We start from the raw sequence: 23,980 nt of genomic DNA, 5'->3' as shown, positions 1-23,980 counted from the left end.
AACATAGATATTGTATTTTTTTTTTTTTGCAATGTGCTCTTTGATTTTAACACTGATTTCCATGCCGCTTCAGGATAATGACTCATATCTTTCATTAAGAAGAATGTTCGAATGAAAGAATATTGAAGGTTGTGGTGTGATATAAAAATAGATAGGCGTTGATATTTATATCGGTTGAAAGATGATTCAAAAATTGAATTTTGGTTGAAGAAAACGGATAGATTTTTTAAAGTTGGTAAAAAAATTAATTGTTTGTTTAATTTAAATTTTATCTCTCTTATGTTAACCATTACCGAGTTACTCCGCCGAGCTTGGCATGCCGAGGTCAAAACGCGATGTGCGTTGAGGCCACCTTGGCTCCTGCCAAGGTGTTGTTGAGCCACTTGGTGCAGCCTTACCCTTTCCCTATTCATGTTTCCTCTATTTTTGTTACTTCTAGTTCTTGACCCATGGCAATCTTGATTCCTTCACAATTCTAACAAATGAGTACACAAATAAACTTTTAAACTATTAACCAGCAATAAATCACCAACTTATCACTTAATTATTGAGATTGTTCTGATTCAGTCCAGTATCCAAATGATCTGAACAAATTGAGCACTATGTTAGAGTTTGAGGACAAGAAGTTATCCGGTAATAATTTGTCACAAGAACCAAAAGTCTGAAATTTTAAAAATGGCAAAGGAGCCCACCCCATACCCAGTCCCCACCCTACCAGAAAAGGTCATGGAAGTCCACAAAGGTTGATGGGGAAGCCCTGTTCTGAAAAACTGGCTGCCACCACCACAAATCTCCGTTCTTTTTTCTGTCTACAATGTCCAGATTTCTTCCATAGCCAATAGCACCCTTTACTTTTTCGTTTCACTCCGTGTTGGTTATCCCCTGTAAAGCTTCTTTTAATGGAGTATAAAGCTTCTTTTACATACTGAACCCCTTCAAAGGACCCAGAGCTTTGTTACTTCTTCTGGAATGGTCGTAAAGGTCTTCTCGTTTTTTCGATGAAACTCTTACGGATTTGATTGAATTTTCGTAATCTGTGTCTTATAAACTGGAGTTGAATTAGGGAGTACACTTTTGTAGATTGTCCGCTTATGGATTTTCCCTCGAGGTTTTGTTGCCTAAGGGTCTTCGATCGGTATGTTTTACTCAAATCACTGTTTAATTGATTGTATAAATTCAAAGTCTAAACTTGGAGTTTTCGAAGCGATTTTGTCTCGATGCCATTGACTTTTTCTGAATTAAAGTTTATTTGAGCTGATTACACTCAAAAACTGCTTGAATTCTGCTTCTCGCTCAAAAACTGCTTGAATTCTGCTTCTCGCTTATTCCTTTGATGTTTGGAAACATCGCTTATGGATTTTGGCTTTTACAAATCTGGATTTGGAAGTTGAGTATAGCAAACCAAGGAAGTGCTTAGCGATATGATTGTTATACATGTTCTAGAATTGCTGCTCATTGATTCTGACCTTTGCACTGAAATTAGGGTTCTTCGACTGATTGTATAGAATTTGTATTCCTATATCTTACAGGAAACAGAACAGGAAGAAACAGTCAACGTGGAGAATATTCTCATTGAAGGAACTGCATTCTGCTACAAATAATTTTAATTATGATAACAAGCTCGGGGAAGGTGGATTTGGCAGCGTTTATTGGGGCCAACTTTGGGATGGATCTCAGGTAATTAATTACATAATCTCCACCATCAATTCTTTCGTTTTCACTTAATTGAATCACACAATCGATTAAGGTTAATCAGAAGCATATGTGATCTAGATTGTCCATTAATGTCACAAACCCTAACATCAGTTGGGTGAATGTGCAGATTGCAGTGAAGAGATTGAAGGTTTATAGCAACAAAGCAGAGATGGAATTCGCTGTTGAGGTGGAAATTCTTGCACGCGTTAGACATAAGAATCTTCTAAGTTTACGTGGTTATTGTGCAGAAGGTCAAGAACGTTTGATTGTGTATGATTACATGCCTAATCTCAGTTTGCTCTCACATCTTCATGGACAACACTCTGCTGAATGCCTTCTTGATTGGAATCGACGAATGAATATTGCTCTTGGGTCCGCAGAAGGAATCCTGTAAGCCTTTCCAACCCACTTTCTTTAACTTCTCAACAACACACTACCCCATATAGGCCCCATTTTGGCAAACTAGCTTATAAGCTAGTTTACAATAAACTAGCTTATTTTTGCCAAACAGGGCAATAATCAAACTTTTTCGTGTCTTGGTCATGTCATTCAGATATCTTCACCACCACGCGACCCCACACATAATCCACCGCGACATTAAAGCAAGCAACGTGTTGCTAGACGCGGATTTCAACGCCCAAGTAGCCGATTTCGGATTTGCAAAACTAATCCCGGATGGAGCGACCCATGTAACCACACGGGTCAAAGGGACTCTCGGATACTTGGCACCAGAATACGCGATGCTAGGAAAAGCATCTGAAAGTTGTGATGTTTACAGTTTTGGAATTCTTTTACTTGAACTTGCTAGTGGGAAAAAACCGATTGAAAAAGTAAATGCAACAAGAAGATCGATCACGGAGTGGGCTTTGCCATTGGCATGTCAAAAAAAGTTTAGTGAGATTGCGGATGTGAAATTGAATGGGGATTATGTGGAAGATGAGATGAAAAGGGTGATTCTTGTTGGGCTTATTTGTGCGACAAATCAAGCGGAAAAAAGGCCAACGATTCTTGAGGTTGTTGAGTTGTTGAAAGGGGAGGTGAAGGAGAAGGTTGTAGCTTTGGAGAATGATGAAATGTTTGTTGATTATAATGATGGGGTGTCTATTGCTGATGATAGTAGTGAGTTTATTTCAGAGGAGAAAGAACGAAAACAAGAGATTGAGAAGGTGGGATTATAGATGTTGTTTGTGTTTGGTTTGTAAAAAGGGTTTGATTTTTATTTTATTTCAAACTAATATTATTTGCATGTGATGGTAGTGGATTGTGTTGTTTGGTTCTTCTTTTACTTTTTCTCTATTAGAGTGTGGATATTATTATGCTATTTGTTAAATCAAGGTTTTTGATGTAGTTTATTTTTCATTATTAAACGTCGAGTCCTAGATTTCTTTATAAAAGAATCTTTAAATTGTAAGTGTAGACTCCAAACATATATGAAGATAAATGAGTGGGGTAGTTTTGATTGAGACTGTGTTCTTGTATTTGCTTAAAAAAAAAAAAATTGTTTGAGTTGGTCATTGTTTTTATCCTTTTTTTCAAATCTGAGAGGGATCCTAACCTTTGTTTGGTTAAATCTCGAGCAAAAAGCATAATGGTTCGAGGGCTGATTAGTAAAGCTTGACAAATAACCTATGGACAACTTGGAATTTAAAATATTTTCGTTTCTTTTTAATATCCATGAAAGTTATTAAATGTTAAATTCTTGTTATTCTTATGTTTGGATTGAGAATAGTAGGTATAAAAGTCCAAACATCAATAATAGATCAAATACACCGAAAGAACGCCAATTTCAAATATGCAAAAGACCCTTCAGAAAGTCTTCTTCATGAAATGTTTTTTTTGTTTGGTTTTTGTAAACATTTTTTTTTATATATAATTAGGATGTTGAATATGGTTACATAATTACATTATTTTAATAATATTTTAATCTTTAATAAACTAAGCTTGGAGCAATCTATATTAAAATAATAGTTTAATGTATTATTTTATTATTTTACTAGTTTAACGTAGTTCTATCCATTTGATATAGGAGTATTGTTTTTTTATTTTATTAGTTTGAATCATTAAGCAAAGCCAAAAGCTTCTCATTTATAAGTGAACTAGGGTTTGCAAATTCAAGAGTTGCAATGGGACCAGTGTTTGTTTACAAAATAAAGTCCAGCATATAAAAGTAGAAAAATATTTTAAAAAAAGAATAACAACCAAGATGTGAAAAAAAATTATAAAAAGACCATTAAAACTCATAAAATTTAAACTGTAAAATAAGCTATATAAGAATCAATAAAAATTGTAACAATAACTTTTGAAAAAGTTAAAAACAAAGTTAGTAAAAAATGGGAGAAGTTTATAAAAAATATGGAGGGAATTTGTGAAAAAATAAAAATTGGTCAAGAAGTGCAAAAAGAGAAAAAAGAAAAAGGATTGAATTTGTAAATATTTTTTAAAATTAGACTAAATATGAATATGAAATATGAAATTATAAATATATTAAATCAAAAAGCTAAAACAGAAAAAGAGCACGGTGGTGGAATCGAAAACCCACCGCGGTTTTTGTCCATACACGAAACGAGCTTTTGCCCTTATCTTATATTTTATGATTTATTTAATTTTAACTAATTTATTATTATTATTATTATTATTATTATTATTTATCATTGCATACATGCAAATTTCTAAAATAAATAAAAAAAATTGACTCTAAATATAGTTTACACGCATTATTTGGAGAATATTAGTGTTTTTGGTTTTGAAAAATAATGAGTGAATTATGAGTTTGGAAGTTGTCATGTTTATTTTGGTTCGCACAATAACTTTTATATATATATATATATATATATATATAAGTTATTGTGCGAACCAAAATATTTGAGGATATTTAAATCCTGAGGATCGGCCCTGAGTATATTTGTTTATTAAACATCTCCGAAGAAGACAACATTATTTGGGAATTTCTCACTCTCCAACTTTAGAGGGAATATTGATACTTATAATGACATCTTAGCTTCCCACGCCATCTAATTTGTTAGTTAGATAGTTTATCTTGTAGCTTGGTCTTTGTTTTCTCTTATGATTTGTTTTCTTCTTCTTAGAGCATCTCCAACCCACCCCCAAACTCCATTTCTTCTTTCATTTCTTCCCTTATTCTTCTCCAACCATACCCTATTTTCACCTCCATTTTTGGAGATATGAATAGTATTCCCCCATATATGGGGGAATACTATTCATATCTCCAAAAATGGAGGTGAAGTTTGGTTGCCAATTTTAGTTCCTTTCATTTTTATTTTATACATTTCTAGTTTATTTTATCTACTAATTATAATTTAAATCTAATATTTAATATTTATAATATCATGTTATATACTAATTTATATTAATTAATCATAAATATAGAGTTTAATTAATAGAGGGTGTATTTGACAATATATATAAGTTATAAAAATGAAATATTCTAGTAATATACTTTTTGGGGTAAAAAAATGGGGTAGAAAATGGAGTAGAGTTGGAGATGAAACACTATTTATTTCATTTTTACTCCATTTATGGGGGAAAAAATGGAGATGGGTTGGAGATGGTCTTTTTTATATATATATATATATATATATATATATATATATATATATATATATATATATATATATAAACCATGGATGTCGTGACATTTTTCAATTGAATAATTACAACATTCAACCATTTATTCTATCAGTTACTTCTTTGAATCTTTAATTCAATTCAAGTCAAGAAATGTATTGGAGAGAAAGAAAAAAAATGGCAAGAAAGTTAACAAAGGGTATTTTTGCAAAAAAAAAAAAAAAAAAAAAAGAATAAAAAATGAAACATATATTGGATAATATCAGACATTTTGGATAGTTTCTCAAAATCCCCTTTTAATTCTTACCTTTGTTGATTTATTGGAGCTTCTCTATTTCGATACGTCACCAGCTGTGTAACGTGTTCCCACCTCCTGCTGCTCTTTTGCCGCTCCCAAAAACCGACTTCTTTTTCACTATTCCCAAACGTATACTCTTCAATAGAACAACACAAAATTCTCCACAGCATCTCTCCACTCGTAAGTCCGTTTCCCGATCGTTAATGTTTGCTAGAGCATCGTAATTCTTGTCAAGTAAGTTGTATGCTACTTGAATTACTTTTTGTTGATGAACAATTACAGATATCAGTTGTATCTTCTTCCTCGTTGTTTATGTTTACTTTTTTTCGGCGATTTATTATTTTTTGCTTTAGATTAAACTGATTTGAATCGTAATTTGTTGCTTAGTCACTCGCTTCTTTTTGAATTCGGTAATCTGTTTAGGTTAAAGGATGTTATATGTACCTGCTACAGTGATTATAGTAATTAAGTTAATTATCGTTAACATAATTTTGCATTGACCTCAAAAAAAAAAATTAGCTCTAAGGAATTTGATTGTTTTGGCCCTAGAAATTCAGAATTAAAATTAGCTCTAAGGAATTTGATTGTTTAGCTCATATGGTTTATTGGGTAGTACTTGTTTTCAGTGTTGTCAGAGGGTTAGGGTTTCTTTTCCTCTTTTTGATTTTGCTTTACTTTATTAAGTACATAGATTCTTCCAAGTGGGGTTGAACTTTTATTTTATGAGATTACTGCATAGACAGGGCATCATAGGGTTACTTTGTTTCACTGTTTAGCAAAATGGTCTAATCATGTGCTGATTGAAAGAAAGCCTGGTTGAAATTATTCTTAAAATCCATTTTTTGGTGTACACAGTTTCAAAGGTAAAATGGCTGACCAAGGAGGAACAGAGGCATCAGCACCTGCTGCTTTTGATTATATGCTCTATGAAGGGGATCCTGATCATCTTCGAACAGTTGTAGCAACACCAAGTCAACCAAATCCTCATATTGACTCTTCACTGTTGAAACTTAAGCACAGAATTGGACATGGACCTTTTGGTGATGTCTGGTTAGCCACCCACCATCAATCAGGACATGATTATGATGAGTATCATGAGGTTGCCATGAAGATGTTACATCCAATAAAAGAGGAAGACATGCCAAAGTTTCTTGTTAAGTTTGATGAGTTATTCCTCAAGATCCGTAAACTGCAAAGTGTTTGTTGGTTGCATGGTATCTCCATCATATCCCAAAAGGTGATTTGTTTTATCACTACAGATATGAAAATGAGGAGGGTATTAAAGTCTTTTTGCAAAAAGATTGAGAGCAAGTCACTGCCACACTCACACCTTTTTAGACAGGACAAAAAGTTGCAAATTTTGTCCTATTGACATCAGTCAAACACAGTACAACCTGTTATCGTCTGTCATGTCCTAAGTAACAGGATATATCATGTATCATATTTTATTGGTGTAATTTATACAAACTAATTTACAAGATTGTGTTACTTTCAGGCCTTTCAACATATATGCATTGTCATGAAGTTTTATGAAGGATCAGTGGGTGATCGAATGGCAAAACTTAAAGGGGGAAAACTTCCATTGCCTGATGTATTGAGGTTGTTTTTCTTATATTAAGCTCATAAAAGTAACAAAAATGATAATCAGTTGTTAATCTTTTTTTCAGGTATGGTGTGGGGTTAGCTAAAGGAATCCATGAAGTTCACTCATTAGGAATCTTGGTGTTAAATATCAAACCAACTAATCTTCTCCTTGATGAACATGATCAATTGTTTCTTGGAGATTTTGGGATCCCATATCTTCTTCTTGGAGTCCAACTGCCTGACCCTGATATGTCTTTTAGGCTTGGATCCCCAAACTACATGGCTCCAGAACAATGGGAGCCTGATGTCAGAGGTCCTATAAGTGTGGAGACTGATAGTTGGGGATTTGGATGCTGCATTTTGGAGATGTTGACTGGTGGTCAACCTTGGTTTGGTAAGTCTGTTAGCGAGATATATAATTCTGTTGTGTTGAAAAAAGAAAAACCACAGCTTCCAAGTGGTCTCCCTCCTGCTATTGAAAATGTTCTTAATGGATGTTTCGAGTATGATCTTCGTAACAGACCTCTCATTGGAGATATTCTGCAAGCATTCGAAAGGTTAGGGGTTTCTTTTTTAAATAATCTCTCTTTCAAAACATAAGGGCAAAATGGTCATTTACTCGCATTCAGTCCAAAAAAGAAACAAACAGAGTAACTAACCATATCCACACTGCCATATTTAAAAGATTAAAATTTAACTTGCAGCGCGCGTGACACGGTGTCCAATGATGGAGAATGGATTGGTGTAGGAAACAAAGTGACACTGAATAGAACATCCGGAAGCTTCTACTCAACATGGTTTCTCACAAAAGATGTTCTACAAGTGGGCGATATCGTCCGATCACGAAAAACACCAAACAATTGCAAAAACATGGCGGTGGCTGAAGGAACAATAGTCGGTTTGGAAAAAGACACCGATCGAGATGGTTTTGTTCTTGTTCGTGTCCAAGGAATCCACAACCCGTTAAGAGTAAACATCACCACTCTAGAAAGAGTCACTTCCGGCTTAGCCTCCGGAGACTGGGTGCACTTATCAGACGAGAACCGGAATCGGAATCACTCATCCATCGGAATTCTACATTCCATAGATCGTGACGGAAGTGTACGTGTCGGTTTTATCGGACGCGAGACTCTATGGAAAGGACACTGTGAACAACTCCAAATGGCGGACCCGTATTCCGTGGGACAGTTTGTGAAACTGAAAGGGAATGTGTTAAGTCCTCGGTTTCCGTGGTTACATAAACGGAATGGAATATGGGCGACAGGTAGGATTACAGAAATACTTGCGAACGGGTGTCTTGTTGTGAAGTTTCCGGGGAGGTTTGTTTTTAGAGGTGAAAGTGATACGTTTTTGGCTGATCCGAGTGAAGTTGAGCATGTTTCTTTTGAAACATGCTCAACTTTGGTTGACAAGTTTGGACATGTGGAGGATTATCATTGGGCTGTGAGGCCGTTGACTATTGTGTTTGGTGTACTTACGGCTTTGAAGGTTGGGTTTGTTGTGGGCCATAGTGTGGGTGGTAGATTGAAGAAAGGTGGTTCCAGGAAGACTCATGGTGGTGGCGGTGGCGGTGGCGGTGGTCAGGATGGGCAGAATAGTGGCGGCAAGTCCAAGTGGCTTCCGTCGCCTGTGGCGAATATGCTATCTAGAGAAGGTAGTGCACCTCCTGTTGCAGCCAGATGATGTTATAAATAGGTAAAAAACTATTTGAGATGTTCAAAATCACCATTGTTTTTAAAAAAGTTACTATAAAAAGGTAAGCAACTTAAATGTTTTGTTCATGAGGGACCTCTGGAAAACGTTTCAGTTGCTTACCTTCTGATAGTACTTTTTTAAAACGGTTATGTTTTGTACAAAAACAAATAGTATGTTGCCATTTATGAAAAGTTGTTTATATTGTGAATAATGAATATATGAATCCTGTTGTATTTCCAATCAAATGTATTCTTCTATTTCACCTAGACTATAACATCCTCAAAAACTGGTATTCGGGCAAAACCGGATTAATATGGTTAAGCTTGAAACAAGGAAGTATGGGCATTAATTTGCATGCATTGTGGCTTGTGGGGTTGTACAGTATAGTACACTATAATCGAATGATAAGGGATGCAATAATGCAACAAGTTATTGGAAATGAGTTAAAGTTATATTTCCTCCACTATTTGGCACGTATGACTTAACTTATTTTTTGAATTTATTAAACTTATTTTTTGAATTTATTTTAATGGAGTATTTGGTAAGGCTATTAAGCTAGCTTAGAGCATATTTAGTCATTGACGTTATGCAGCTTATTTGTTTTGTCACATTATATTTCCACTAGTTTTATCAAACAAAATATTATCAATTGTAACTTCTCCAATCATTTACCATATTAATAACTCTTTTGAAACTACTAATTCATTTGGTCTTTGTGAAATATTTTATAAAGCCCTTCGTTTTTTTAAGTAAGTGTAATACTTATAAAATTAAAAAATAGGTAATATGATATTAGATAAAATCAATAAACTAAAATCAAAATAAATATTATTAGATTTAGAATCCATATGACATTTTTATCTCGTTGCACAACATAATATAAAAATTATAAAAATGACGATAAGAAAATATCATACAGCCTTTTATTAATTAAGTTTAGCAAAACCGGGTGAATTGGACGTATGTAATATTGTATCCACTAAGCTTCTGTATTAGTTACATGCAAGGCTGTAAAAGTAGTTTGACAGTATTTAGTAGGCTGTTGGCCGATTAACCACTAGAGATTAGTCGACGACCGGTTAGGACTATAAAATGTAAATCAGTTAAATTAAAAAAAATTATGACTGATATTATAAAAAAAATTATGACAAATATTATAAAAAAATAAGTTAATATCACTAATAAAACAATAATACTCCCTCAACTTGGTTTTACTGAAATATAACTTCTTGAAGATGTTAAAAATTAATCGGTTTTGAAAACTTTACTAATTGTCTAGACATTGATTAATCGCTAGGTGTCATCTAGTTGGTCATGTAGTGTAGGGATTAATTAGAAATTAATTGGGATTTTTAACAACATTGCTTATATATATGACATGACAAATGTAAAAACATGTATATCCTTGAAGGTTTAAAACGACCGAAATTAAGATGTTACATGAACTTTTAAAATCTTTATGAAAACATTCACATCCAACTAGTTCTATACTCAAATTCTTAAATTTGTTTTCATAATTGTTTACACAAACATTATAAATATAAGTTATCCTTATTTGTATTTGTCTTTCAAATTTAATAGAAGTGTGTTACCAAGTCTCAACTAAATATAAGTTATCATTATTCATTTTTCATTGGAAAATTTAGAAAACACGTTTAGTTAAAATTTATTCATTTTTTATTTTTAGTTTTAGAAAACTAGAAAACGCGTTTAGATGTGTATTTTTCTATCGGTTTTCATTTTTAGAAAACGGTAACGGTGGTAGGGTGGGGGTGGGGCGGAAAATTTTCAACTTCTTTGTAATTTTAGAAAACGGAAGATTTTCATTTTCCGTGAAAAATTTAGAAAAACAGACGAACTAAACGCATTTTCAAAATTTTTATTTTTCTTGGAAATTTTTTCCGAAAACGACCCATTTTTCGCAACTAAACGCAATCTTATCGTTTCGAAATCACAATTTTAGTTATCTCAACTTTGTTTTGGGTCATCTATATTCTTTAAGACTGGTAGGTGTGGGCAACATCCACACCAGCGTTATTAGGAAAAAGACAAAAAAAAAAAGGCGTTATAACATGTTATGGTGGTAACGGGGAGCAACGCACAGGCTAATAACGTCTGATAACGGGGAATGGGAGCGGTGTTCACGTGTTATAACACCCAATAACGCCCCTTGGGGCGTTGCCCATACCCACCTCTCTAAGGTAACCAAATTCCAAATAATAACATAACAAGTATTTATTGTGATCAAACATACAATATATAACACTCGTCATTCACTCGTAATTACCAATCACACAAAAGCAATATCCAAGGTTATTAAATTACAAACAAATTAATATCCATGTGCATTAAAGAGCATGAAGCATCACTTGAACACCGTTCTTTGGAATAAGCATCAGAAGATGAACCGGCTCGTGAACATAATTGGGAGATGGAGTAAAGCGAAAGCGCTGCAAGATCATTGCAAGCGCAACCTTAGCTGTATTGGTAGCGAAGTTTGAACCTACACAATTTCGAGGCCCAAAGCCAAAAGGCATATATGCTGATGGGTTGTTCTTTGTAGCTTTGTTGATCCCTTCGGAAAACCTATCGGGTTTAAAGAGATGAGCATCCTCTCCCCATATTTTACGATCATGGTGAAGTGCTAAAACGGGAACATGTAGAATTAAGTTGGAAGGAATCGTAAGACTTCCCAATTTAACTTCTCTTTTGTTCTTTCTGATAATAGCCAGTCCAGGTGGATACAGTCGTAGGGTCTCATTGATGATCATCCCAATCTGTATGACATGATATTTAGAAAAAGGATACAAGTGATCATTAATTATGAGGTTAATATATAAGCTAAATTACCGTTTTCAGTTTTGCTATGCCTTCTGATCGCGGGTTTTCTCTCCCAAACAGCTCGAATACCTCCTCTCGTGCTCTTTCTTGCCATTCTTTGTGGACTGACAAAAGAAGAACAGCCCATGAGAGCACAAGCGATGTTGTTCCATCCCCAGATACATAAAAGGTTTTACATTCGTCAATGATGTCTTGTGTTGAAAGCTGGTATCGTTCATCTGTATCGTGATTAGCCTTTACAAGTTGTCCAAGAAAATCAGTTCCCCAAGTGTCTGCATCTACAGCCATGATTTTCTCTCGCTCCTTTATAGTCTTGATAATTAGGTCTTGAATGTCTTTCTGAAGCTCATCCGACCTCAAATCATCGCTGCTTTTGAGTATTTTACTGCAAAACACGATGATTGGAAACATATTTCTTTTGTCATGTATGAAAAGTTATTCATAAATGTTTACCCGAGGCCCGGAATAAGGGGAGGATTGTAGTAGTTTCTGCCTGCTATGGTACTCATTTCCTTGAGCATTTCAAAAACTTCCTTTCCTTGTAAGTAACTGGTCCCAAATGCTGTCTTTGAAATCACTTCGGCTGTCAAGATCCTGAACTCGGCGTTCACTTCAACCTCACTGCCGGCCATACTTTTCCACCTAAGTAGCAGCATCTCTACGCTTTCAACCATGGTTGGGATCATGTTCTACATATAGACCTATTAGTTAATATGTAGAGTTGTATATTTTCTTTCAAAAAATCCAATGTTTTGAAAACTAGGTTTTTACCGGTTTGTTTAAAAATGGTTTTTATGCTTTAAAAAACTAGTAACAAGTGAACCGGTTGGTTCGGTTTTCAAAACCATGAAAAGATTCCTAAAAAGATAAAGTAAACCTCAATATATATTAGCGAATTCAGGATTCAAATTCATGTATGTCCGGTTTAATTGCAACACATGACAAAGTTAAATGATCTAAAAAGTTTGGATTACGGTTGAGTATGTCATATAAAACAAGTATAGTTATGAAAGTACGGTGAAAAATCAAACATAACTTAAAAATATTGGTCATTATGTGTCATAATCATTAATAGACATAACTGAACAAAATTGAAAAACAAAACAACAAATACAAATATAAAAAAATATACACGTAATCAATTAATAATTAAACAAATAATTCAGAAACACTAATGAATTCATATCATATGGAACCTATATTCCGACTAATTTATTATCATGGAGTTTGAAAAATAAAGAAATTACCTAAAGTTTTTTCCTAGAAAATGATAACAAATCTAGAAAATGATAACTGCTGTTGATTTGGTTAATCCGAACATCATAAGTATCTTATAAGTATCTAATAATTATAAATATTTATTATTATTAATATTTGGGTCTAGGTTTTTTTACAAATCCTTTATTTTTTTTCTCACTTTACATCTTATACCTTTAAATTTTCAGCACTAAAAGCATGGTTAGCCAATTTTCGCTGCCTTGCCCATTTTTCCCCTTTAGACGTAACAAGACCATACCCGAGCATTTTCTTATGAAATGATCCGAGATCAGGTCTTTCCAAAGAGACGCTTCTATTGCTGGCAATTTCTTTGATAATCTCCGGGTCTGTGATAACCAATTCGGGTTGAGGACCATACCAGTCAAGAAAATTTTTCCCTGCGAAACAACAAATTAACTTTGTTTAATGATTAGTTCAGTTCAAGTAAGTTGATGCATGACTAAAAATGCATTAAGTTAATGCTAACCGTATAACCGGAACCATATAACGAACTGAGGTTGTATTCTTGGGTATATATCATGTGATATACCAGTGAACAACGAAGTCTTTGCTTGGTCTTTGATGTGGGCAATTTCTTTAGTGTTACCATGAACGAAGCGATATGGGGGTCCACTTATACCCTGGGAACTCATTACACGTTTTATGCGATTTGGAAGCCACCACATTTTGTGGAAGAACTTAAGGAGACCGTAGAGGGTTACACAGCTAAGAAAAACAAGAACCAGAGCTCCCACATTTGACCACATATCAACAACCTAGATTTTCAACTCTGTGTTCTGTTGTATAGGATCAGAAATATGAAGAACAACGTATATAAGAGCATAATTAACCAGACACCAGTTGTACGGAGACCATTTTGTTATTCGTGATGGCGTGCATGGTGATGCACCATTGAATTGACCATGAAAGGAACTCATAAAATTATTAAGTAGCAGTTGGATAGCTGACGATTTTAAAAGTGCTTGATTGGTACTCAAGTATTACTAACAAGGACATGTTAAGTATTTGGTTAGTTTTCTCATTTTTGTATTTTTTTTTTTTTTTTTTGGTGTTTATTCTAAAAATAATCACTAAAATACCAAATGTGACTCAGAATATCACCAAGTAACTATATTATATATTTATATTATAAACTATAACATTTATCAAGTGTTATCAGACCTGATTCTTTCTTGATTTGGTTTAAATAAAATAGAATCCGTAATTTAACAAATTTGTTTTCATCAATGTGGGAATGAGAAGCAAGAATTGGCCAATATTCTAACAGGTTTGTTTTCTTCTTAAGCTGGTTCAGAAAAATTAAAAATGGAGAGTAAATTGAAAGAGAAGGAAGAACAATATTTTTTATTTTTTTATTTTTGTAACTGCATGTTTCTCTCTAGAAAAGGACATAAATTTATGACCAAACATACCTTTGTTATTATTTTATTTTATTTATTTATTTTTTTTGGTCTTAGAAGAGGCAAAGCCCAAATCGTTCCCTGGCAGCAGAGCAACAATTTTGTTATGAATGTTGATACCTAAATTGTGTTCTGATTATCATTTTCATTAACGTGAATATAAAGCTAAAATGAATGCATCACAATGTAAAGTGTGTTTTCAAGTTACTAGCAATGAGAAATGGTGTTAGGAAGTAAGAATATAGTGAGATAAAGAGAAGATGTTTTCTTTCTCATTTGTGAAGGATCGTAACCTCATTCACAGAAGCTCACACCACCACCATGTAGCGGTGGTATTCCCCCTCCAAACTCACACATAAGTAGCTTCCAAGTCAGCATACGCGTAGGAAACTCCACCCATTCCTTTTAGCCTAAGAAACAAAACAATAAATATCGATAGATGATAGATTGCTTTGATTACGTAAAAGACAATTGCATATGAATATATAGAGAGTACCAAAACCCTAAAGGGCCTGAGACTAAACCATAATCACCAGCATCCCCTCGTAATTTGATTGGAATGAAACGATTAAAGTGAAAAAAAAAACATAGATGAAAACAATGGCAACGACGATGGCAGAGCTCTGGCGATGGCGTCTAACATCGACTGCTTGTCGTAGAAGAAGAGAGAAGAAGTGGCGGCCAGGGGCGGTGTAACGACCCAAAAATCATGACTGAAAATTTCCTTTTAAAACATTACTTACAACATAATTGTCAAACCATAAATGAAATCATAACATAAATCAAAGTATAAATTCCAAAACATATTTTCATTATCAGAGTAAAACATCCCAGGCTGACTAATCAATGGTGTGTGCCATGCGATCACCCCGAGCTCTTCCCTCCGCTACCGGAAGTACCTGAAACCAAAACTGAAAACCGTAAGCACGAAGCTTAGTGAGTTTCCCCAACCTACCACATACCATACAAATCTACTGATCCGAACATAATCCGGAACACATAACCATATACTGGGCCCCCGCCCGCTGCCTTGGGCCTCGCCCGCTATCGGACCCCGTCCGTCACCAGGCCCCGCCTGGCTTCGAGCCCCGCTCGGCGTACATATTTGTTTCTTTTAGGCCCCGCCTGTCTCTGGGCCCCGCCCGCTAACATATACTAACACGTAATCATATCACAATGCATAACTAAACATATACTACTGAATCCTGTTCTAAGGTCTCGCCTATCTTGGGCCTCGCCCCTGTCCTGCTACTGATGAGTCATGGAACCCCGTCCACACTCCTACTGATAGTGAGATACGGGCCCAGCCCACACTCACTCCTTTCCTACTTGGGCCTCGCCCCTCCTGCTCTGATACTAATGAGATATGGAACACCATCCACACTCTGCTATTGGTGAGATACGGGACCTCGCCCACAATCACCTCCCTACCAGGCACATACATGTATCACACAGACAACAAGTATACTCTATCATGCAATCCCTTCCTGGGGCACCCGCCCTACGTTGGACCTTGGTCCTGAATATCGTACTAGCATATCGTGCCTAGGGCTAACCCCCGGGTCTTCCAACTCATATCTACATGGGCCGGCATTGTGGCCGTAGACCCATCCACACAAAGGGAAACTCACCTGCACCGCTGAACTTGCCGACACGCTTCTGACTGCTGACTAACAACTCCCGAACCGCTGCTCCTCTAGCTCCCCGAGCTACCAATAACAACATAACACTTAGCCCCCAAACTGACCTCCAGAAGTCAAACTAAGTCAACTCCGGCCCAAGTCAAAGTCCTGGTCAAAGTCAACCTTCCAGGTCGACCCCACTCGCCGAGCCAGCCTATTGACTCGCCGAGTTCATAAGCTCAGGAATCCTAACATCCGCGACTCGACTCGCCGAGTCCTCAACCTCCGAGTCCTAGTCCTGGTCCTGACCAACCCACTGAGTCACCGCCTCAACTCACTGGTTCAACTCGCATCCAGAAGGGGTTAGGGTTTGCGACCCGACTCGCCGAGTCCAAGAACAGACTCGCCGAGTCCACTTGTGACACCTTCATTCAGACGACTACAGTCCATTCCAATGCTTCCCACTTGTAGATCTGGACTCCTAGGGTTGGCATTACACGTAAAGTTGCCAACTTTACGTGCATGCAAAGAGCTATGAAGCTTGAACATCAAATCTAAGCTAAAATGAAGGTCCAAAACAAGAAATGAGGCTATGGCTGAATAAAGCTTCTCACTCAGAGCTCCTAAGGCTCATACATACTCAGATCTAAAGTCCTCTTGGTCCACCAAAGCTCAATACTCGGATTGACCTTGGAAATGGCCCAAAAGTGACAAAATCTAGGTTAAGAAGAGGATCTAGATGACTATCAGTCAAGGTATGAGCTTTATACCTTCAATTGGTCTGAAATGCTTCCCAAACTCTGGATCTACTGCCTCTTCTTGAATCCCCAAGGTTTTCCTTCTTCCTTCTAGCTTTAAATCACTCAAAAATGGCAAGAGAAGCTTAAGGACACTCAATGGCTGCTTAGGGTTTCGAGAGTAGGTGAGGGGAGTGATGGAGGCTGGGGTGGAGGCCTGAATTAATGTTTAAATAGGGTACCAAGTCCGAAAATTAGGGTTTCCCAACCCAGACCTGACTCGCCGACTCGTCGAGCCGGCCACTTACTCTTCCACCCGAATCCCGCTTCGACTCGTCGAGTTCTTCCTTGGACTCGACGAGTTGACCCCTTTGACTTAGGGTTTTCCTTTCCTTTCTTGGCCTTTCTGATTCTGGGTGTTACAGGCGGTTCCGTTGAAGAAGAAGAAAGGCGCGACGACGGTGATGATCATGAAGTCGGCGACAGAGGAGTATGGAGAAAGAAAGTAAGAAAGAAAGAGGGCTCGAGTTGCGGTGGAAGGAACCAATTACAGCGAGCTCGACGATTGTAGTATTGAGAGAGAGAGATAGAGATGAATGTAGATCAGAGGCTTCCCAGGGGATAAGGTGTTATCGGAGGGAGGCAACAATAACAAAGGAAAAGGGATATGGAGAAGAGAGGCCAACTGATGAGAAGGGATCATTCGAGGACGAGGAAAAAGACTTATAGGCAGGGGCCATATGAGGAGGATGCATAAGCAGACAACAGTAAAAGAAGCCGAGAAAGGAGCTCTGGTTTGGTGTCGGCGAGTGTATTATTATTATTTAGGATGAGAAAGAATAAAAGAAAAAAAAAATAACCAAGACACCTCCGACGACTATTAGAGAAGATCATTGAAGGTGGACGGCGGAGATTGCAGGGCTGCGATCAACAGTAGGGTTTTAACCTAGAGCTCTAATACCATGATAGATAATACATTGTTTTGATTACTCAAAAGACAATTATATAGAAACATATAGAGAATACCTAAACCCTAACACTCTGTTCCCGAGTTCAATTTAACGAGAGAAAAGAAAGGAAATTGGTGGAATGAGAAGAAAATAAAAGAAATTGGTGTTCCCGAGCTTCATTAAAGGAAGGAAGTTGATGAAAATGGAATGATCATTTTCCCTCCTAATTTTCCTTCCGATTTGGGAGGATTTGGAAAGAATGAACAAAATGATTAATTTTCCTTCCACTTCTCTCCAACTCCGGAACACAAAATAAAATTTTGTTTTCCTTTCCTTTCTCTTATTTTCTCTCCTGACTTTCTTTTCTCTTCTTTTCTTTTCTCTTCTTTTCTTTTCTTTTGTTAAACTCGGTACTAGGCGTAAGGGGCTTAGATCTAAACCATAATCACTAACAAATATAGTAAAAAGGTAGGGTTTCAACAACAATAATAAGTGGTGAATATGATAGCTTTTACCACTGAAAATATATTTGAGCAATGGTATTCCTCTTTTCTAACCACCTAGAACGAACATCATGTGATGGAGGTAGAATCTTTTGAAGAAGTAATGCCTCCAAAATTAGTAAGAGAACCTTACAACCATATTGTTGCAGGTTTCTTGGAGTCATTTTGTAAGTTTTTGTCCGGATGAGTCATTTTGTAAGTTTTTGTTCGGATAAATGGTGTTTAAAAAGATTAATGTTTACCAAAATAATAGGGTTGTTTATAAACATCATTTAATATCAACTCTAAGATATGAATTCCATTCTAGTTTTGACTAGATTGATCATCCTACCATCTAATCATTGTTAAGGTTTTATAACATTAAACAAGTAGGCTAATGATGATGTTCTCACATGTAACTTCAAAAATTGCAAACCACAACTCGAATTGCACATCACTATTGGAAAAAAAAAATATAACACGATCAAACTATGAGTAAAAAAGGATACATTCATCCACAACCTTGACTTGTATAGCTCTTTTAGGGACTCCATCACTGCTAATACATTCTAAAAGAATTGTGCCTATTGATTTTTTTTTCATTTTTGTAACACCGTAAATTTTCAAACAAATTTTTCATTTTTAAGTCACAAATGCTCATAATACATTTCACAAAAATCCCAATTATCAAATTAACAAAACATAAATCCATAATTGTTTAATTAATGATCCAGGATCCTCCAAGACATAACTCTTTATCTCGTGTGTACAATCGAACCGTCGCCTTCCCGTGATCCTGAGAAGTACCTGAAACACATAACACATAACACGGTAAGCACGAAGCTTAGTGAGTTCCCCAAAATACCACATATACACATATTAGCCACTCGAGGCTATAACTCTGTGGACCCTCCGGTCCTAACTCTGTGGACCCTCCGGTCCTAACTCTGTGAACCTTCCGGTTCTAACTCTGTAACTTTGGAACATACACGGCATGAATCACATAAAATTAATGCAGTGTATCACAATCACATAAATAGCATACAAGATACTCTGTCACATAACTCTAATTACCACTCTAGGTAAAGTACAGTGAGAAGACTCACCTCGGATGGCGAACAGATCCTATAAATGTTGCTGCTACACTCCGGCTTCTATCACTAAGCCAAACCCACAAATAACCCCATTAAGATATAAGACAAACCTTCACATTATTAGGTCTAAATATGGTCCACCAATACGGTCCATAAATAATCCAAGCCCAATGGGCCCACCAAGGCCCAATACCAAATGGGTTCACAAAAAGTCCTCTAATGGCCCAATTATGGCCTGATTTTCCAAATTGGGCCCAAACCCTCACATGGGCCTTACCCTAAAGCCCATCTAAATATTCTAGTCTGCATGACTGCTCTGGGATGGCTCATCAATGGCCCAAACACCAAAGCCCAATAAAAAGGCCCAACTCAAGGCCTAGGCAAAAATTAGGGTTTTCACATAAAATGACAACTAGGGTTAAGTGTTTCTCACTTAACCCATTAAGGACTTAACCCATTAAGTCCATTATTCCACTAAGCCATCATACAATAGAATCGTCATGAGTTATATCTTCAGTTCACTGGTCCAAATGCGGGTCCCAATAGGCCCAAACCAACAAAACCCAAAATTAGGGTTTTCTAAACCGTAATTAGGGTTTCTCGCCCAATCACGAGCCAACCCATTCCAATAATAAGCAATTGGGCCAACTAGGGTTCAGTATGCCAAGCACCACCCACTACCACCTCAGGTAGTGGTGGTCAGTGGCGGCTCACGGCGGCGGCCACCACCTCACGGCGGTGGTGGTGGCGGTTTTCCCTCAATCCTTTCGCCAAAAATGCTAAATAAATTCCCATTCCACTAGACATGGCCATAACAACACAAATCTATACAAACAGCCACCACCATATGGCGGCTGGTGGTGGTGATGCCGCGGCAGCCACCACTTCATGGTGGTGGCGGTGGATTCCGGCTCTAATTAGCACAAACAACACCAAAAACACCTTACAGCATATAAATACTCGAGCATCTAACATCTGGCCGCCTTATATATGGCTGGCGTCGCTGGAAATGACGACCACAGCAGCCCAAAAGCCACCGGCGGCCATAATAATGTGCACAACGTCAAACAGGGAGAGAGAGACGACGGAGAGGAGAAGAAGCCAATCTTACCGAGGGTTTCCGGTCGTTCACGACGCCACGCAAGGATGAACTCCGCCGAATCCACCGTCTTCAGCGGTCTTCTCGGCTGTCCCCGGTAGTTACCGCTTCACCTTGACTTCGTCGGCGACAGGGGCGACAGCGGTGGAGTTAGACGGCCATGCGACGAGGAGGTGGCGATCGGTGGAGTGTGAGGGCACAAGGGTGGCGGCTGGACTTCAAGCATGGCGGCTGTATCACAATGTTAGGGTTAGGGTTGCTGGAGCACCTTTACACGGGATGAAACTGTCGAGTCCATAACCCGTGTACCAACGAAACTGGCTTTCCATTTATCCAATTTCGGCCCCTCCTCCACAATCCCTTTCAACTTTAGTCCAATATTTTCCCTTTTAGCCCTGGAGCCTTTAAATCCTTTCAAATTAAGTACATTAATTACCAAACACACCTTGGCTTCTAAAATCTTTCTCAAATTAAACCCAGAACTTATTCTTTTAACTCTCAAAAATCCAAAAATTATATCAATTGGCTCCCCAACACCAACACTCCGCTAAATGTTATATACTTTAGGGCTATAAACCTTTATCTATTTATTTATTCAATAATCGGGATGTTACAACTCTCCCCCACTTAAATTAGATTTCGTCCTCGAAATCTTTCCTCACCATCCCTTTCACGCCCGATAACTTGAACGGCATGGCCACAAGCCCGAGCATAACCCCAACCGTTCAATCCGATAGAGCTATCTCAACCAACTACATGTACAAACTACTAAGTTCACTTTACTTCAAGCAATGCTACAACCGATCTATAGTCACACATCATTTCCGACCTCTGTCGCCTAACACTCACTAACTCTACGGATGTTGCGATCCTTCTCAAACCAATCGAACCGACCCTACCAGGCCTAGAACATCAGATGCAACCCAAAACCACTACAAATGAAAACCATCAGGAATCTGAAATCTCAACTCATCTATCCTTTACACAGATAGGGCCAAACTCAAGCTCGAGAGTCTGGCTCGACAACAAAATTGGGACCACCCATATCTAATTAGATACTCAACTCACAACCCGTGATCTGCGAATTTACGCGTACATTACCTTTCCAATTCATTCCGAATTACGACAACCTCTTCCCGATTCAAGATATAACAGATTCCGACCATCATGGAGACCCCAGTCTCGCTCCTGATCCGGCCACCAGGTTCCCAAAGTCTCAGTCGTCAAGGCTATCTAAGCCTAAGAACTCCTCTGTGTCATGCTATAACCAGGGAATACTACGGATTCCTGTAGGCTTACAATACTCTCACACTGACTCGTGAATGCTACAGCTCCCTGCAGGCTAACATCACTTACTCACTCACTCGTGAATGCTACGGCTCCCCGCAGGCTTACATCACTTACTCACTCACTCGTGAATGCTACGGCTCCCCGCAGGCTTACATCATTTACTCACCCACTCGTGAATGCTACGGTTCCCCGCAGGCTTAAATCACTCTCTTACCACCCCACAATTTCCTTATTAAGCCATTACCATATTGCGCTCATTGAACTCATGCTCCGCGATCCATCATGGACAGGTGCACCCACCCTTTTCTAACGACAAATGTCGCAACAACGCACTTTCTCTCGATACAATTCACATTCTTGAACCATCCCTGACCGATGACAATTAGTTGATGGGTTCCCACTGGAACAATAGCTATTCGATACTCCACCTATCATATCATAAACTCGAGTCTCAAAATAATCCAACAACTTAGGGCATCATACTCGGACACCCCGGTACACCATCATAGAATCCCACAGTGACTAGCTATAACCATTTATCTTCTTCTCGCACCACTTATAACCTCAGAATACTCTACTCACAAATTGAAACACGGAGAAATCGTCAAGGATTGAGATCACGTTAACGATCATCCGAAGCTACTCATAATAACTCTGAAACTAATTGGCACATTAAGTGCTGATCCTCCCGGAGTATAGATACAATCTATACATCAAACTACCAAATCTCAACAATCGAAACTGGACCTCGACGAATCAACCGCCTCGAACTCAACCATAGCAACCCTGAAGAGTCCTTGACCACAATAAGATCCCTGACCAACGGCTACTCGTCGTGGATACACTTGTTCTTTCCTGGACACGTACAATATGCATAATCTCGCTCTGCGCCTTGCCTCATCCACCATTAAACCCAAGTCTCATATGACCATACCGCATGTTCCTGACACCCAATCCTCTAATCCCCAAATTGAACAGAGTGATGATCCTCCCAACAAAGTACCACATTCTCCCCCACTTAGGGTTCGAACCATCGGCCAATGTCATACCCAATTAACCACACTACAGACTGGCTCTCCAGATGTATCATTCCCAACTCAGGGGACGTACCACATAGCACTCGATGACTTTCCGGAAAATGACCAAATAACTCCAAGTACCCTGAACCACATATGTAAACCTCGGAATCCTCCCCATGTGACTGCCCCCGGTCACCTTGAAGCCTCAGACCGATACACCGCCGGATACCCCACTGTTCCGCATTAGATCTGACACAAAATCTGAAAACAATGCACTATCACGCACTTCGACTCTGACTCCTCGCCCCGCTTCCCAAATCGGGAATTATTCATAAAACCAATAGACCTCATTCTCATTGTCGGTACACAATGTAGACCACGAGGGCCACCGCCCCGATATACTCCTTTTAACCACCAGGAACTGCTAATAAAAGTACCTTTCCATCAATAAGGCGCCTCCTTGTTCTTATACATCTCAATCCCACTAATGACTCTTTCCTGGTATAAAAATACCTCGCAGCAAACATACTGCCCAAATACTCTGGTGAAAAGGTCACCACTCTTGCTACCCCACAGGTTTACCTCCAACTCTAGACCAAAAACTCAATATCCCTTCTGCTCCTCACAGAATTAGCACACTGCAATAACAGGAAGTGGCATTTCCGCTACCGGCCGACTGCGTAGCTCAAACCGTAATCCTCCATGAAGTACCACCTCTACTCATCCCTGAGTCTTGCGACTCCGACTGACATCTCATTTTCCCACCTCAAGGTACACTCCCTTGAAGCTCGTCAACATGGCCCTCTGGCCTCATACTCTATCATATTTGATCTCAATCAGAATAACCGGTAACACCAGAAGCACTAACCGCCACGAATCATGGTACTCGAACCACGTGATCACTTCTTAATCTGCTACGGATCATGGTACTCGAACCATGTGATCACCTCTCATTCTGCTACAAATCATGGTACTAGAACCATGACATCACCTATCGATCTGCTACAAATCATGGTACTCGAACCATGACATCACCTCTCGATCTGCTACAAATCATAGTACTCGAACCATGACATCACCTCTCGATCTGCTACAAATCATGGTACTCGAACCATGACATCACCTCTCGATCTGCTACAAATCATAGTAATCGAACCATGACATCACCTTTCGATCTGCTACAAATCATAGTACTCGAACCATGACATCACCTCTCGATCTGCTACTTAGATTCTCCGGAACACTCCCTGCATCGAGTATGGGTCCTCTGCTTTCAGTAGTACGGGCCCATACTACCTGCCACATCTACCC

General features: G+C 38.0%; 3 protein-coding genes across 5 annotated transcripts; 2 read left to right on the top strand and 1 right to left on the bottom strand.

Annotated features, from left to right (window-relative positions):
* Positions 1–774: 774 nt before the first annotated feature.
* LOC145116491 (PTI1-like tyrosine-protein kinase At3g15890) lies at positions 775–3,062 on the top strand. Of its 2 annotated transcripts, none has more exons than XM_079052832.1 (5): positions 775–981; positions 1,064–1,135; positions 1,530–1,677; positions 1,823–2,085; positions 2,249–3,062. In XM_079052832.1, exons 2-5 carry the CDS (start codon positions 1,092–1,094, stop codon positions 2,871–2,873), a joined length of 1,080 nt encoding a protein of 359 aa, XP_078908958.1. In that variant the 5' UTR covers positions 775–981; positions 1,064–1,091; the 3' UTR covers positions 2,874–3,062. The 2 variants fall into 2 exon arrangements, with proteins under 2 accessions (XP_078908958.1, XP_078908959.1); XM_079052833.1 differs by having other exon boundaries at positions 842–981; positions 1,081–1,135.
* A 2,536-nt stretch (positions 3,063–5,598) lies between these two features.
* On the top strand, positions 5,599–9,212 carry LOC145116490 (protein KINASE OF THE OUTER CHLOROPLAST MEMBRANE 1-like). 2 transcript variants are annotated; one of them, XM_079052831.1, is made up of 5 exons: positions 5,599–5,758; positions 6,434–6,815; positions 7,074–7,177; positions 7,246–7,719; positions 7,867–9,212. In XM_079052831.1, the coding sequence occupies exons 2-5, from the start codon at positions 6,447–6,449 to the stop codon at positions 8,843–8,845; spliced, it is 1,926 nt and encodes a 641-aa protein (XP_078908957.1). In that variant the 5' UTR covers positions 5,599–5,758; positions 6,434–6,446; the 3' UTR covers positions 8,846–9,212. The 2 variants fall into 2 exon arrangements, with proteins under 2 accessions (XP_078908957.1, XP_078908956.1); XM_079052830.1 differs by having other exon boundaries at positions 5,599–5,812.
* Positions 9,213–11,091: 1,879 nt separating this feature from the next.
* On the bottom strand, positions 11,092–13,781 carry LOC145115972 (cytochrome P450 CYP749A22-like). Its single transcript, XM_079052331.1, has 5 exons — positions 13,443–13,781; positions 13,130–13,353; positions 12,152–12,387; positions 11,708–12,083; positions 11,092–11,634 (listed from the first exon to the last, which is right to left on the bottom strand). Exons 1-5 carry the CDS (start codon positions 13,720–13,722, stop codon positions 11,206–11,208), a joined length of 1,545 nt encoding a protein of 514 aa, XP_078908457.1. The 5' UTR covers positions 13,723–13,781; the 3' UTR covers positions 11,092–11,205.
* Positions 13,782–23,980: the final 10,199 nt, after the last annotated feature.

The sequence above is a fragment of the Lactuca virosa genome, chromosome 5 (genome assembly GCF_052849685.1).
Source record: "Lactuca virosa cultivar CGN04683 chromosome 5, Lactuca_virosa_CGN04683_v6, whole genome shotgun sequence".
NCBI lineage: Eukaryota > Viridiplantae > Streptophyta > Magnoliopsida > Asterales > Asteraceae > Lactuca > Lactuca virosa.
This window is presented reverse-complemented; position numbering and strand designations above follow the sequence as displayed.